Raw genomic sequence first — 17,620 nt, forward strand, 5'->3', positions numbered from 1 at the left:
CAGCAGTGCAGTTCCAGGTGCGCTGGAAGCTGGTGCCAGAAAACCATGTGCCAGAGAAGCAGCAGCCCTGGCCATTGGGCATTTATCACATGGGGCCAAGTTCTTGCCTGCAGAGAAAAAAAAAAAAAGAGCTGAGGATGTCCTATGCAAGGCCAGGAGCCGACTCCAATGACCCTTGTGGGTGCTTCCAACTCCAGCTATTCCATGACTCTACTTATTCTGCTGTAGATTGTACAGAAGGACATCTGCTGTTCTGAACCTCTAGGCCAGAATGGGGTGTGGCCCTCAGAAGGGCTCAGGCACACACCCCTCAGGCACTCCACAGAACTGAGAGGAGGCACAGCAGGTATGTGGGTGCAGAACTGGGAGAAGGCAAGCAAGAAATCTGACAGGGTGAGATGCTGTCACTTCTGTCTATGGCACCACCCTTAGGCACACAGTTAAGCAGCTCATGGCTTCATCCTTTCCCCTTTCCTCAGAAACCAGGATGAATGATAGCAGCAAACTTCTTTTTCCCTTCTGATAGGCACTGAGACACACGTGGTCTCTTCAATTACTTCAGGGTATTTTAATCATTGTTACTATTGTGCTCAAACTGATAGTGAGTTACAGTATGCATGCCCAGACTGAGTATTTGAGACTGTGAATCTCCCTTCTCACAAACAGGCAGACAGAAAAGCTGAGTTTGTACCCACTGTATTAGAAAATTAACGCATGCAGTTTCAGCTCTCTGCATTCATGTCTCACAGACACCCCGGGACCTTGTTTCCCAGAGCTGTGCGGAAATCAGGTTTCCAAGTGCCACATCAAAGCACGGGAGATGCAAATGGCTGTATCCTGCTTTTTTCTGGCCCACCTGCCTTTGGCTGATGCATCCAGGGAAGGACTGGGACATCAAGTTGCTTGAAGTATAACCAACAAGTACAGTGCTGCACAAGAAGACACCGAAGTTCATTTGCAGACAAAATGAAGCACGTGCTTCTTTAGTTGCTTGTGTGCTTTTTCTCTTGTGGTTACTCTGATAGTTTCTTCTCTAATAATTGCTTCACCAGAACAGGATTGGACCGTCCTTGTGTTTTCTTTTGTACCAGACCAATTAACTTATTTAGAACTTTTTGATTTCCTGCCTTTATCGCCATAACCTTTGAAGAAAAAAAATAAATGCAACAGACATCATTGTTACAGGAAAACTCATTCCCAACCAAGGTATGAATATTTTTGTTCTTTGCACTATTGTGATAAAAGGCTGCATTTTGGGCTAAAGTGTTATCTATAAAAATTGCCTTCAGCCTTGCAATATGCTACTGCTCTGCTCCCATGAGAGAACAGCAAGTCCCTATAGCAGCAGGAAATCCAGCCTTTACAACTGAATAGAAAGACCTCCTCTTAAGAGTCAGAAAAACACTTTTGGATTTTACAGTGTCTGCAGCTTGAACAGCAACTTCCTGAAAAAAAACTGGAGTAGTGAGATGGACTTTCCTTGTTAATAGGATCTACCATTTTACTGAATATAATGTCCTAACAGGTAATTTGAATCAAATCAAAATATATTTGATAATATTGGTGAGGTCCTTCAAACACAGACATAGGTGGTTTTTGTTTCCTTCAAGTGTGTAATCCTTTGCAACATGATGATTAATTAACTGGTCAAATATGACCTCCTATCAGACAGCCTTTGATGCACAAACACCTGTTACATTGCAAGGGCCATGCTTAAAAGCTAAAGAAAGGATCTTTCTAAAAGAAAGGATCAGAAATTTTACCTTTGGGCCTTCCAAAAGAAATGCTACTGCTGAAGGACAAGCATCTGGCCTTCCTACTATTTGTAAGGCAGGGAAGGCATTCTCTACCTTGTCAGAGTTACTGGGCAGAACACAGTAGATGCAAAGAAACAGGGTAACATACTTGTTGATATTCAGGGAAGGGTTGCAAACACAGGGACCGCGCACTGTGCCAATACCAAATTCGGATGCAAATACTGCTTCTCATTACAGTATCTGAATTATTTTCAGTCTAAAGTCTTCTCTGTTATGCTGCACAGCGGAAAGGACTCATTAGTCTGGATCTGCTAGAAGTTACTTATGTGGGGCAGAGAGTGGTACAGTCCCCATGCTGCACTACATAATGTGCTCAGTGTTGGTTTGAGCAGCTGCTTAGAAACTACTTTGTTCTGAAATAAGTTACTCTCAAAACATATTGAAATGGGACTATGGTTATGGACCTTCAGTTCCTGCACTTCCCAGCCAGTTCTAAAGTTCTCTCCCTCCCTGCCTGTGCTTTCATACCAGCTGGGAAATACAGCAGCACTTTTAACAGGCTCTGCAAATAAGTCAGACGGAGGTCACATCAACCTACCGCAAGCTCATTTTATCAAAAGTTCTTGCAGAGCTGTTAGCATCCCCCAATGAGATCTGGAGTGGGCGGTATTGTTCTCAAAATATGTTAATGTTTTTTTTCCAAATGGCAAATGGAGTTAGACCTTCTTTATATTAGAAGTAAGCTGTTCACTTCTGCTTTTACATTTTTGCTCCAGAGAACACATACGCACTTGTTTTCATTTTGCTTTTATAAAGCAGACTCCTCCCCTTCATAATCAACAGGGTTTTCTCCCTTTTTCCCAGCTCAGACCCTGTCAGACTGAGCCACACTGGCTGCTGTGTGTCTTTCCAAGGAGATGGGGAAGAGTCAATCAACACCCACGGGGGAGCGTTTGTGTTGCTGCCACAGCCCAGCAGAACAGCAGAGTGGGCAGTAGCTCTGGAGCCACGGCTGCTGCCCCAGGACTCTGGCTCCTCCCCACCCCACAGCCACTGTCAGGCAGGACAGCCAGCGAGGATCCTCACTTTGGCAGTGGATGGAGACAGGGACATGGCAAAAAGTCAGATGCAAGTAGAATTTCTGCCTTGCCAGCTCTCATATAGTCTCTAATTCCCTAACTAATATAAGTATTTTCACGATTATAAGCCGCACCATTTTGACTAAAATTTTGCTCCCACCCTGGAAATGTAGCTTACACTCAGGAGCGGCTAATATGTGAAAAATTTTCTGAAATTTCCAACCCCGGAAGTGCAGCGGAGGTGCCGAACCGAGCACCTGCCAGTAAAACCCGGGATTGCGTGATTGTTACAAACTGGTTACTCTGTTGCGCGGCAGGTGCAGGCAGGTTCCGTGCCGGCAGTGTGGAGGGGGACGGAGGCGGGGAGCTCCGTGTTGCCATCCCCGCAGCCTGAGAGGGAGGCGGGGCACTCCCTCCTGCCAGCCCCATGGCACGCGGGGAGCGGGGGGAGCTCCGTGCCCGCCTCCCACCAGCACCGCGGGAGTGGGGGACTCTGTGCCTGCCTCCCACCAGTGCCGCGAGAGCAGGGGGCTCCGTGCCTGCCTCCCACCAGCGCCGCAGGAGCGGGTGGGGGGGCTCCGTGCCTGCCTGTTGCCGTGGGGCAGCACTAGGCCGGGGCGAGTGAGCCCAGCGGCAGCAGCGGCCAGCCCCGAGGGGCCCCGCCGAGCAGCAGCACCGAGCTGGGCCACCTGGCCCTGTTGGCAGCCCCGAGTGGGCCGAGCCCACACGGCCCAAGCTGAGCCAGTAAACCCCACGATCCTGTTACTATTTGGCAACTTTGTTGCACGCGGGTCCTAGCTGCGAACAACACAGCGGCTTATAATCAGGTGTGGTTTATGTATAGACAAAGAATGAAATTTTGCCGATGCCCGGAGATGAGGCTTATAGTCAGTGCAGCTTGTAATCGTGAAATTACTGTACCTTTCTGGCAGGTAACTACAATCTCCAGTTTCAGAACAGTTTAATAGTTGCCCCCAATATCACAACAGATGAAAAAAAATCAGAGTTATGTGGCTGGGTGGCAGGATCAGGTTAATAGCAGTACAGCTGGAGAAGGACAGGGTCCTGCAGTTTTGCTTTCTTGCATTAAAGTTTTATGGGCTCTCAGAATGACTTAGCACATTAACCAGACTGGTAATTTGCTCTGCAGATCATTTTGTGTAAGCTTCAGTTTAAAAAAATCCACTTAGTAAAATAAGAAAGAAGAAAAACCTAACAATAAGTTGGCAGCAGCTTTACTGCTCTGGCTCTAGAGCTCAAATGCCACGAAAAAGGAAAAAAAGAGAGGTTATTTTAACCCCCTTTCAGTGCCACAGACTGCCACAGTGCAGAAGGTTCCCAGCACCATCATAGTCACCTCATTTTCTTGTCCATCAATCACTGCCTGGCAGATCTGTTCAAGTTCTTTTTGATCCTGTAACAGCTCAAGTTTCTGTTCTTTAACAGTTTCAAGGGGAGTCTTCCCTTTTCCCTTCCACAATTCTGCAAGCACCTGAAAATCACAATAAAAGCAGCATAGGTCAGTGGCTTGACTTACCAAGATTGTTTACATGCAGTATTTTGGTTATGGATCCAAGAAGCCCTATTTTCACTAAGAATAGATTGTCTAAATGTGAAAAAGTCCAAGATTTAATCATGTGCCCCTCTGAAGGAGCCTTTGTACCTCCTTCCTTTTCTGCCACCTGTACTGAGACAAAGCATTGCTACTTCCTGCACAAGTCCAGATTAATGGTTCGCAGCAAGTGCTGTGCAGCCTCCCGCAGTCCGGGCCCTGCCCACTTCTCCAGTGTGGGGGTCTCTCCAAAGGGGTTTACTGAGCACAATCCCGTGTTCCTCATGCCTGGAGCTGCCGCTCCCAAGCTGGGAGAGGAGGCACCTGTAAGAGTCAGTCCGAAGATTGCCTGATTCTGTCTCACAATCATCGTCAGTGACTGGGACCCCCACCACTCGCTCTGGGCAGGAGCTGCTAAGTCTCGCCAAAGCGGATGCTCTAATGGACTGGGTTTGGTTGTGTGCTGAACTGTCACAGTGCACTGCGCCCTAGCAAGGTGCAGGTTGAACCGTACTTTCTGCAGCCGAACAACAGGCCTCACTCACAAAGATCCATAAATCTCCTCGCCTGGAAAATCACTATAAAATTATCACTCTCAGAAGAGACCTTTGGAGACTTCTTTCTCCCCACGGATGGAAGACATCGACGGATGATCCAAAAATGTCCCATCTGTTGGTAGCTACTCCCCCTAGTCTCTTTCTTTCTCTCTCTCTCTGTCTCTCTCTCTGTCTCTCTGTCCCTCTGTCTCTTTCTCCTTCTCTTTCTCTGTCTCTCTCTCCCTCCCTACTTTGTCACCCTTTTATCTCTCTCCTTCTCACCATTACCCCAAAACTGAATTGTTGGCCCTCAATAAATTGCTTTGCTGCTTGTTGCTGAACAAAACCTTAGTCTCTTGCTGCTGTCCTTTGCACCCCGCAGTCAAATGAACTATCATGACTCCCGCTCAGGTTGTGCGGACCATGACATTAATTGGCATAGTCAGACAGGTTTTCTGACAGACAGAAGGACTGCTGATTGTGTGTAGTCTGTAACAGGGGAAGGATGTCTTGCTCCAGCCACACCTAGCTGGCCACCTCGAAAGGGGTGAGCTTGTCTAGAAAGCAAGGGGGGGGCATTTCAGATTTCCCTCAGACTGCACACTCTAGGTGATCAAAGCATCCCTACACTCGTTTGAGGGTTCTGTCTTCAGAAATTCACAAAAGACCTCTTGGTGCAAACGGCATGACTGTGTCATTCTCTCTCTCTATTCTTGTTTGAATGTAGTATTACCCCTCCTGCTAAATGTTAGTGGGGATGGTACTATGCAGGTTGTGTATGAATGTTTGTGTTGTCCATTGCCCTTCCTTGATGCACTAGCTGTTCCACTCAGGGTGAGGGTTTGGTAGTGCCAGTTTTTTGTGATTTTGGCCTTCCGTGAAGTTAGGAAGGGTGCTGTGCAGGCTATTAGACTCAGGGTGAGCATTTAGTAGTGCCAGTTTTTTGTGATTTTGGCCTTCCGTGAAGTTAGGAAGGGTGCTGTGCAGGCTATTAGACTCAGGGTGAGCATTTAGCTGTGTTTGTATTGTCTTTGATCCTTCCTTGAAGTCAGGAAGGGTGCTGCACTAACTATTCCACTCAGGGTGAGGGTTTAAGCGGTGCAAGTTTTCCCTGTTGTTATATGTTTTGTATTGTCTTTGCTTGAGGAAAGAGTGCTTCCTGCGTAACTCGTATGTGTGTGTAATTTCTAATTTTTTTTCTTTTTCTCTGGGAAGTAAGGGGCTTAACACAGTGAAGGCTGTGTGTGTGATTTAAGTTACTAGTTTCTCTATAGTAGTTCTACCTCCCTAACTGATAAAATGAGTGAAAATAATAGTACAGAAGATAAAGTTGCATTTTATGCTTTGCTAGCTAAATACAATTCCAAACCATCTAAAGCGGGGGGAGGAATGGGCACACAATAACTGGTTTAATCTACAAAATGTGATTGATAGAATACAATCTTTGCAACATCAAACAAAATTCAAACTGGGCCAAAATAAGACCATTCTCTGCTCAGTTTTGGGAGCCTGCCTTATGGCAGCTATAGAAACTCGCTCTAGGTGAAGAAGTGAAGAAAAAACAATTATTGACTCTCTACAAAATTTAGTGGAAATTTTGCAAAAACAATTAGACGAAGAAAGGAGTAAGAATCATGTTTTAAGGGATGAAATTAATTTTTTAAAAGCCTCCCTAAGACTAGAACATCTCCAAACATTAAAACACACTAACTCACCAACAGAAACAGAGGAGAAGAAAATTAATCAAATAAATCCTCAAAAAGAACTAACTCTAATGAGAAATTGTGGGGAACATTGCTGCCCTAGCTTGAAACCCGTAATTAAACCAGAATTCAATTGTATCAACGATGAGGATTTTGACCCACAAGTAACCACTAAAGAAATCCTGTTCACTGCTACTGAATTGTCAAAACAAGTAACTAGTGGGTACTGGGGACATGAGGTTTTCTTAACAATGGGAGACCAATGTAAGTCATGGTCCCTAACTCAGCACGCAGCTTACTGGGCATGGGGGTTCAACCCCTTGGAAAGGGGAGACCCTTTAGCTTTAATTGGCACCCGCAACCAACTCATAGAAAACTTTCACAAAGTTGCCTGCTTGCAAATTATGCTTGAAATAAAATTCACTGCTGGCTATAAATCACCTTTGCAATTACCTGTAAATGTGAAACAATGCCCTCTTCCCTCTGGTGCCAAAGAAGGGATCAAACCAGTCATACAGGATTTGCAAGACCAAGAAACAATAATTAATACTAATTCTTCTTTCGACTCTCCTATATGGCCAGTCCAGAAACCCAAACCTGACAACGTGGCTGTTTATCAATTTATTAATGGTTTTCCTGTGGGAGGAGGCGAAATAGAAGGGGGATACTGAACAAAAAATAATCTCCCATTTGGAAAGCTTTAATTTGCAAATTACCCCAGAAAAAACTCAAAAACCTTTTCAGAAACGGAAGGCATTGAAGACAATCACCACTGGGACTCTCCCTACTGATGGGGTGGCCCAGAGCTCCTCAGTAAGGAAGAGGTATGACCAGATAGAGCATTACTGTAACACCTTCTCAGGGACAGAAGGAGCTGTAAAAAATCTGACAATTCAAGAAACTGAGAGCTTGGCTGGCAGCCAAAACAATCCTGCCTCAGTAATCACAGTAGCCTCTCCCTTCTCCCCCGAACAAACAGCAAATTCTCGGTTTAAGAAAAGAATGATGAGAGATGGGGAGTTAATAGTAGTTTGGAGATTGCTGATTACTGTTTGGGGTGTTTTCCAACTTGAGGTACAGATTGCCTCCCTTGTTTGCATCTACACTGACTCTCGTGCTGTGTTTAAAGGAGGTACAGAGTGGCCTCCAGTCAACGGAATTCCTGTCCGCGTTACATGCTGGATAATTCCATCATTTTAACCCCCTGCCTCTTTGTGGCAGATTCTGTTGTGTTTACTTTTCACAGAAGAACGCTGCAGGATATGAAGACTAATTGCTGAATCCCTCATCGAACCTAGATACAGTTATTGCACAGGACCTCACAGTCGTGTTCTATACTCTGAAATCTAACTTAATTGTTGTACAATTTTTCCCATAAAATCATGTGGTAAAATTAATACAAAATACTGGGGATAACTTGATGTTAATGTTTTAACATCTACCACCCAACCACTGGTTATGCTCAGCCTGAAATTTTTTTTTTTAATTGGACCGTACATAATTAGAAAAACTGACCAACAACAATATTATTTAATTTGGCATAGTTTTTCAAACAAGACAAATTGTCAATATAATGAATAGTAAGAGACATAACCGGTGTTGTGGGAACTGGATTGGGAATTTTGAATAGCATTGATTCAGAAATACTGATGAATGAATTGGCTATAACATTTCTTTAGCTCTTTTCCTTAAGAGAGGACCAAAGGCATTTCACAATATTCAAGTTACTGATTACCAGCCAGAATTACAATAGCTATAAGTAAAGCTTTCAGATCTTCATACTGAATGAATCAGTGCTTTATATGATGTCTTCTACAAGATCTTCCTTCTAGTATGATATTTAAAAATCATCATGCCAATGCTACCTAGAATAACCCTAGAAATAAATATCTCATATACAACAGAGATTCAGCCTGTCTGCAGCTGCTTGGTTTTTTTTTTTGTGGTGGTGGGTGTTTTTTGTTTTTTTTTGTGGGTGTGTGGTTTTTTGTTGTTGTTGTGCTCCATTGCTACTCCAGGTAGCCCTTCTGCTTCTTCCCTGAGGGATGAAACACAAAGATTTCTGTCCTGGAAGCCTTCCAAGGCACCCACACTCTATGTCACCCCTCAGAATGGGCCCTGTCCTTGTCAGGCACAGCACAGCCTCTAGCAAAACATGCTGGACAGTCTAAAGTACTGCACAAATCAGAGTGGACAATGAATAAGCCTTTTCACTTTCCTGGAAAAAGGCAGATGGGATTTTTAGTACTGGTACGTATTCAAGCAGGATGCCATGGGCTGCAGGAAGAGGAGATCTGCAACAAACAAAATCTATGAAGCCAACCATGACAGAGTTACCCAGGAGCAACATGTACATCAGGTTGACTTAGATCAGGGGCAGGACAGCTTGACAGTCAGAGATCTAGTTCTGATTCCCTGTTATGCCTATGCCAAACATTACCTGGCATTGAGGAAAGCTTGCCCATTAGAAACCTTGAAGGCACCAGTTTTTCTCTGTGACAGCTGCATCCTCCGTCCCATCCCATTTGGTAACAAGCATCTCCACATAGCAGAGCAACAATGCTATCAAGTCCCTTGCTTGTTTACAGGTGTGTGGGAAAGCAGAAAGAGATGTGGCCAAGACCTGTCAAAGATGCACTTTTGAAAAATGTGTATCTCCACTTGGAAAGGAGTACAAATCTAGAGAAAGCAGCTCATTTACATAAGCTGCCTGCACCAGCACAGGAGGATCAAATTCTGAAGTCTCCAGACCCAAAACATAAATCTCAGGACTCATTTCCATTACTGAAATCTCAGTAGTTTCTACTACTGATTCTTGCCTGAACGTGATCAGATATTAATGATGTTCTGTGGTCTCTACCTATGCAGGCATAGCAGCATTGGTCAAGATGAATTAATCACGACTTACATGTCTGGCTGTCATGGGTATCATATCAAACAGTTCTGCAACTGGTGACCATGCCAGCTGACTTCTGTGCCTAAGAATGCTCCCACTGGAAATCCTATCTGCAGTGATTTGCTGCCAAGGGCAGGAGGAAAGCAGCAGGCAGCACCATCACAGCAAGTCCTGTGAGCACCTCTCCTTTCCAGTGACGGAAGCCTTCATGTCTGGCAGGTGTCCCTCAGCCTCTCAGAGAAGCAGGGGGTAGGTTGGGTGCAGTCCTCCAGTGTAGTCATAATCATCAAAGCAGATGTTTCTGTTTACATGTGGGTACTGTACTCATTTCCCTGCTATTTACTTTAAAATAGGGGTGCCAAGCAGGTCTGTTGAAGTTATTCCTATATAGGTGAGCTATGCAACTGCAGAAGCCTGCAAAACCCAAGGTATGCTTTGCTCCATGGCCTGCTGGGCATGGATCCCATCACAAGGGTGTCCATAAGGAGTTGCTCCAGCATGGCTGCTGGCAGCAGGGACAAATTTCCACTTCCTTGGCCAGGAACCAGCCTCCTCCCATAATGCTGTAACTCACAGGCAGGTCTGTTTTGCCAGATGTGGACCTGCTGCCAGCCTGGAAACTTGAGGGGCAAGGCCCCATCTCAGGCACACTCCCCACTGGACTGGTTTCAGCCCTGCGTGAGCAGCACTGACTTCTTGCACTGCAGGCTTCAAAATGGTGCCTCTGGGCTGGGCCATAGGCAGTGTGTATCCATTTGATCCAGGACATGCTCACCCACAGCCCCAGAGCAGCCACCCACGCAAGCAGAGCTGGAAGCTGCTCCCTCCTTTGCACAGGCACACCAACCTGGAACTGTTTCAGAGACCTCTGGAGTGGGATGCTATGTTTGATAGCAAGTTGGGCATGAGCTCTGTAATTACCTACATGGTAATTATGCGAGTACACAGTGCCCTTAGTTTGGCACTGCATCCCACCACACAATGCTAGGTGTGTACAGCCAGTGCTCACAGCTTTTATCTACCTGTTTTACTGCCTTTTACTGACTTTACAGCAGAGCCCAAAACCAAAACCTTTTAAATAATTTAAGTGGTTAACAACTTCCCACAGCAAGCACATACATATGTGTACACATGTCTATGTGCTCACCCCATTGAACCCTTCTATCCCTTCCACTGGATTGGTATCTACTCTGCCTCCTCAAGAGCTTCAATTCATCTGCTGGTGTGTACATATAGCCCTTTCTGCCCTCGGGCCATCCAGTGTCTCTGCCTACTGCTGAGAATTGCTATAAACATTTGTTATTCAGACATCCAGGCAACCAAAATACTTTTCTAAATGTGGCAAGGTTTCTGCAGTTGGATAGTATCATCACTTGGTGAGGGGAACTGCAATTTCTGAGTCTAGTTTCAGATCACTGAGGACAACATGCACATTACAAGGAGCTGGTAATTAAACATCAAGTGCACTTCTGAAATTTTTGACACTTCACAACCTGTCAGAAGCACCTGGCACACAAATACATCACAAAAGTCCCTACCTCCACAAGGAAGAGACTTCAGACTGGAGTTCTGAAGCTTCCTTTTCAAATGCAGACACCAAACTGATTGTGTGCCACAACCCTGAAGGCATAGAGCTGCTCTGCATTCCAGTGCTTTTCCTATTAATACTTTATCTCCTTTTTGAAGCTTTTACTTTTCCAATACAAAATTTCCAATCACACATGCCTGAAGCCAGGCACTTAAATCCCTATTTCTGACACCTGTCTTACGCAGCTGGCTATCCACAGACACAGACCAACTGAATTGCATCTCCAAAAAAAAGGAAACAAACAAAAAGTTCATTCACAGTTCATTAACAGTTTCACCAATAAACACTGAAACTGTCACCTAATACACTTATTTGAAGTATAATAATTACAGTAAATTCACGAATACAAGTCGCACTGAGTATAAGCCGCATCTCTGGGTGTTGGCAAATATTTCGGTTTTTGACCATAGATAAGCCGCACACGAATATAAGCCGCTCTGTCGTTCGCAGCGAGGACCCGCGTGCAATTAGTAACAGAACCGCGGGAGGGCGGGGTTTACTGGCTGAGCTAAGGTTGTGCAGGCTCGGCCCGCTAGGGGCCGCTGACGGGGCCAAGTGGCCCAGCCCGGTGCTGCCGCTCGGGGCCGGCCGCCGCTGCCCCTGGGCTCGGTCACCCCGGGTCGGCGCTGCCCCGTGGTGGCAGGCAGGGACGGAGCTTCCCCCGCTCCTACGGCAGCGGCGGCGGGCGGGGACGGAGCTTTCCCGCGCCCGTGGCGCCGGCGGCGGGCGCGGAAAAAGCACCCTGCCTCCTCCCCGAGCCGCGGCAATGGCGGCGCGCACTTCCCGCCCCCCCCCGGGCCGCGGCAATGGCTGCGCGGGGCTCTCACCGGCTCCCCGAGACGCGGCAATGGCGGCGCGCACTTCCCCCCCCCTCCCCGGGCCGCGGCAATGGCTGCGCAGGGCTCCCGTCGGCTCCCGGAGCCGCGGCAATGGCGGCGCCCCCCCCCCCGTCGGCTCCCCGGGCCGCGGCAATGGCGGCGCGGCCCCCCCGAGCCGCGGCAATGGCGGCGCCCCCCCCCCGTCGGCTCCCCGAGCCGCGGCAATGGTGGCGCCCCCCCACCCCCGTCGGCTCCCCGGGCCGTGGCAATGGCGGCGCCCCCCCCCCCCCTCCCCTGGGCTGCAGCAGAGGAGGAAAGAGAGTTCTCCCGCCTCTCTCCCCGCCCCCCGTGCTGCCTGCAGGGAGCCAGGGCAACACGGTAACATTGTAACAATTGCGAAATGCCGGCTTTTACTGGCCGGTGCTTGGCTCGGCACTCTGGTTGGCACATCTGGAGTTGTAAATGTCAGAAAATTAATAATATATTAGCCGCACCCGACTATTAGCCGCACTTCCGGGTTTCCATCAAAATTTTTGTCAAATTGCTGCGGCTTGTATTCGTGAAATTACTGTAATCTGAAAAGACAGTCATTCAATTTAAATGAGCTTGCAGCATTTTAAGGTGAATTACTGATTGTGGCCCATCACAAAAAGACCTCTAAATTTTGTCTACAGTCTGAAAACTGTCCTAGGCAAGATGAAAAAAAAAAACACAGCTTTACTTGCTTGACAGCTTCATGATAGCACTTGCTTAAAGAAGCAAGGATAAAAGAAAAGCAAGACCTCTGCCAACTTTTGACTCGGGTACACCAATGCAGAACTCTTTTTGTGATTACACATGGATGAATTATATCCTTTCCCATGTACAAATGTTTGGGAACAAAGACTTTACTGTCCCAAGGAATCTAGTAACTGATACTCTTATCTGAACTGCAAGCCTTGGAAGAGCTCCCACTGACCTTTCACACAGGCTTAACTGGAATAGTGAAATTGAGATCTACTGTCTGTTCTGTTCAGAAGCAGGATTAATTTGAGCTTAGTTCACATTGTTTGAGTCTACTATTTGGCTTTTGCCCTCTTCTAAAGGTGAATATACATATATATCTCTAAGATTATATACAAACATAAGGCATTTGCATCTATTATGTGTATACAGTATAAATACAGAAGTTGTCCTTTATCAACACTGTAAATAATTTCCCTTAAAGCAACTATTGTACTGGTACACAATGATTATAAAATTGCTGCTGAGGAATGCAGCCACATATGCAGAGTACAGCAAAGTCAAAAAGGTACTTACCTGCTTTGCTGCTGTAGAAGAAATTTCTTTTTTTTCTAGCAGGTTCAAGAGGTCAGCCAGGAGAAAAGAACTGACTGGGCTGGGGATAAAGCGGGCAGAAGTTAACTCAGTGAATGAGGTGGTCTAATGTATCTGTGCTACTGCTGCTTGTGTAAAGATCACCCAGTTCAGTATGACAACCTCATGTTCGGTACTAATGGTCTTACCATCATCACACTCTGAAGACTGACTGCTACTCTTAATTACATGATCCTCTTCTCTGCCATGTATTTGTCTAACCCCATTCAGCAGGACAGAGCCTGGAGGAGCCTGTGCAGGACTGCCTGGAGTAACAAGTTTCACAGGTAGCAACTAAAGCAGCTGCAAGCAATGGAGTGACATGGTACCAGTCATGAGAAAAGGATCACTTTGTCTCACCACTGTAGCAATGAAGACGACTGACCTTTCCTTTACTGTAAGGGAATGCTGTTTCAAGTAACTGAGCAGATCGTTTAAAATCCAGCCAATCACCTTCTTTGGCTTCATTTGGGTCTGTTTTACCACATTTTCAAAGAATTCTGGTAGTCCGTCTTCATTCTGTTTAAGAAAAGTTAAATGTGTCAAAGGGATACTGGAAAGCAAACATGATTACAGAATCATGGAATCGTTAGGGTTGGAACGGACCTCTGGAGATCATCCAGTCCAAATTCCCTGCCAAGGCAGGGTCACCTGGAGCAGGTGACACAGGTTACAGTTAATTATACACTTACACCCAGCATATAAATGCTCAGTCCTGAAGTAAACTTCAGTTGCAAAGTTATGAGTACTTGGAGTAATTTGGAGTAATTTTATTAACATAACAGCAAACATTCTTACACCTAGAACAGGAACATACAGTTTATCTGTCAACTTGTCTGTTTCAGTAGAACTTCCAACAAATGAGTGATCATTTTTCTCTTAATGCCTCCCTAAAATTAGCATTTGGACAGAAGCTTTCTCATCATTGCAAGTGTTTTATGTACAATGCTAGAAAATACGATGCTGCCATCTCACAAGCTGTCATGCTACCTTTTACCAAGAAGAGCCTTTTCCGGAAATTGTCTGCAGCTACTTCACTCTTGATCTTAAAATCACTTCTATTTATTTTGGACTGAATTAGTAAGCTTAGCCTGCATTTACCCTTCAGTGACATGGAAAGGTCATACGTAAGAAGCAGGGTTTTATTCTTCCAGTTTTTTTCAAAGAGGGTATATGGCAAGCTTTCACACAGCACACTAAAAGCGCAGAGGATGACAGTGGGAGATTCAATTTATAGTCTAAGTGAAGTCTGAGATTGTTTTTAGAAGAACAGATACTACACAGTCTTGAATGCTGTGGTGTTTGTCATCAAGGCATTGATAGACACACATGCAGCACAGAACTCATTAGGTTTATTGAAGGCTGAAGAGGTATGAAGTGGCAGCTTCTACCTTTTAAAGGAGGAATCCAAATCCAGCATGCCACTGGACTTTGCAGTATGTGCCATAGACACACAAGAGTATAAGCCAGCTCTCAGAAGTCAGGAGGAAACAGCTTAGAGATAGCCAAGGAGTTATTTAAAGTATACATTCATCACAGCAAAAACATTTCTCCAGTACATACTGACTGCAGCCAGATCTCTGAACAGTTATGAGCAAAAAGAGAGTAGGGTAACCAAAATACAAAGCCTGAGTTCTCCACTCACATGCCATTGAAACAGTCTAATTTGTCCTTGTTTTTAAAGGCCATGTACTGCCATAACAATACAGAATTTTATACGTTCCTTCTTGAAACTTTCACAACACAAACTTCCAAAAGCTCCAGATACCACTTTTTTCATTTTGTATGGTATTTAAGAAGACTGCAAACTACTGATCTCTGTTCTGTGAAATAGAACAAAATGTACCTAGATTAATGTCTGCGCTGTAAAACTGGTGTTTTACTGACAAAAATCAGACCCATCCCCCTCACCTTGAGACCACAACCAAATAAACAGTTCTCAGCCTGGGAAACCACTGAGGTCTTTAGTGAACCAAGGTAAACCTTCTAACTCCCACTAGTTATCTATCTAATACACACAGACATCATTCTCTTTTTCACTAGCATTCTAATTTAACTAGCAGTTACTCTCTAATCAAATTATGCAAAACTAAGCTTAAATAGACTAGAGGAACAAATTTGACTTTAAAAAAAACAGTAAAGGAATTACATGATTATCAAAGCCCAGAAAACTTGATTAAAAATTGTGTGTGTTAAGCAGAATTGCTACAATAATGTATTGCTAAGTACTGTACTCTTTCTAATTCACCTCAGGATTCAATAGCACAAACAGACATTATTTAAACAGGGGGTTCCTTTACACAGCAATGATTGTCCAATTTAGGTAGGAAAAAGTGAGTACGTCTGAATGCTGGCTTCTTTACACATGCTGCAGAAGGTTTTACAAACAAACAAATAAGGTCTGTAGATGCCACATGTCTGAATGCAGCTACACAGCTCAGACCCAGTATGTCCAGCACTTCCATCATGCACAGGCCACAGTACATATCCCCAGCAGCAGGTACATCAAGATTTCTGGATACTTACAGAATGTCTGGAGTTACAGTTCTGATCCTGCTGCCAGACCTTTGAAAAATCATGGACAAACGTATGCAGCCTTCACATTTTAATCAGATGATTTCCAGGTAGCAAGTGCAGAAAAGTCCAGGAAAACTCAGGGAGATAGACATATGATACCAAGTCTCTGAACCCCATACTCATTACTTGTGCACACATAACCAGACACACTCCTCAAAATTCCCTTGCATTTCATTTTGGGCTTTTTAAAGTGCCTGCCATTTCCTGTAGCCAAAGAGAAGGAAAACCCAATAATGCTAGACTGAAATGAGTAAGGCAGAGTGCCAAAACATCAGAATGACTGACAGAAATGAAACATTTTCCTTATTTTCTTGTCATTAAAAAAAAAACAAGTAGGCATAACTTGCTAGATACTGCACTACTTGACTTTAATTTGTTTACATTTTGGTACATTTTCTTCTTGCCAAATTCACTCCAACTACCAATACTCCCACAGACCTGTCCCTTGCGGCAAATCTGAGCTGAAAACCACCGCACGCTCCAACATTTCAGATTTACAGGAATGTTGACTCCCTGTTCTCTCTTCATTCTGAATACTCTACTCTAAACTTCATTGAAAGAAAACCAGAAGTCTGGAATAGTAGCATCATGTTTGTGATCCAGGCCACTCCGTGTTCCCACTACATACCAAACATGCTGTAAATTATTCATGCGAATCTCACTGGCATGAAACCTGACAAATCAATATTTCCATCAGATGCAAATTTCTTTCTTAAACATGGTTCATCTCATAGCACTGAGATACAAAAAACCCAAGTGGTGTAGTGATTTCAGGTACCTTTTAAACAAGTTTAAAACAATATTTTATTTTATAGAATGTCATGGATACAAACTTTAGGGATGTTGGGACTATAATGCGAACTTTTTCTTTTAAAGACCCATTTCCCAAAGAACTAAAGAAGAAAGCTGCTTCAATGTTCACAAATAAAATGTCATTTGCTGCTTTGTTATTCCCATTTTCACCATCACAGCCACTACAATAACAAATTATGAGGTAACAACTGCTGCAAAATTGAACAAGAGTGTCAGGGGAAAAAAATTCAGAACATCCAGTAGACAAGCAGACCAGTCAAAGAAAGGTAAAACTTCTTCCTAAAGTTTCTTGTAAAATTATTTGTATTCTAAAAATTAGCCTAAGTTCACCCGCACCAACATATACAAAAACAGCATGGCATAAAACAAAATGGTCAAATTATTTGCATGAATAATTTCTCCAGCAACCCACTTTTGACTGTTTGAAGGAGTCACCAATGTGATTGTTCCACCAGGGCAATCAGCCCAAGTGGAACAGCCACTTTCATCTGAGTAAGCAGAGGAACAGTAGATGCACAGGAAGACTAGAATTCACAGGATAAAGGAATTAATCAGACTGTTTTTCTCATGCTGTACTGTGACAATCCATGTATTTTGTGTGTGGACCTCCCTGGACCTCAGCATGCATTTTGAAAATGAAGTGTTGCATTAACACATTAATACATTAATGTCTGCATTAATACATTAATGTCTATGCCAATATATCTTATTTTTTTACTCAATAGCTGGCAAGATGAAAATACTGTAATACCGTAACCGGAAAAGTTGTTGGAGATCCTTCTCGACTGTTGTATTTGCCAGTTTACCAGTTTACAGAGCAAAGTAGAAATTTCATTAACAAACTGAGTACTCAAATACCATGGAGTCTACATGGCTCAAAGAATGGCATCCTTATGAGTAAGAATAGTTCTGCATGAAGAAAAATCAGAAAGATCATTTATTTCT

General features: G+C 44.4%; 1 protein-coding gene across 3 annotated transcripts in view; it reads right to left on the bottom strand.

Annotated features, from left to right (window-relative positions):
• Positions 1–553: 553 nt before the first annotated feature.
• The window catches only part of GATB (glutamyl-tRNA amidotransferase subunit B), a 57,177-nt gene continuing 40,110 nt past the window's right edge, over positions 554–17,620 (bottom strand). Inside the window, exons 10-14 of one of the 3 annotated variants that reach the window (XM_033086954.2) lie at positions 15,812–15,850; positions 13,671–13,804; positions 13,229–13,307; positions 4,194–4,328; positions 554–1,142 (exon numbers count right to left, since the gene is read on the bottom strand). In XM_033086954.2, the coding sequence (XP_032942845.1) occupies positions 1,014–1,142; positions 4,194–4,328; positions 13,229–13,307; positions 13,671–13,804; positions 15,812–15,850 (516 nt within the window). In that variant the 3' untranslated portion in view covers positions 554–1,013. The remainder of the gene's footprint in view (positions 1,143–4,193; positions 4,329–13,228; positions 13,308–13,670; positions 13,805–15,811; positions 15,851–17,620) is intronic. The other 2 variants (XM_033086952.2, XM_033086953.2) reach the window with 2 other exon arrangements.

The sequence above is a fragment of the Catharus ustulatus genome, unplaced genomic scaffold (genome assembly GCF_009819885.2).
Source record: "Catharus ustulatus isolate bCatUst1 unplaced genomic scaffold, bCatUst1.pri.v2 scaffold_84_arrow_ctg1, whole genome shotgun sequence".
Taxonomy (NCBI): Eukaryota; Metazoa; Chordata; class Aves; order Passeriformes; family Turdidae; genus Catharus; species Catharus ustulatus.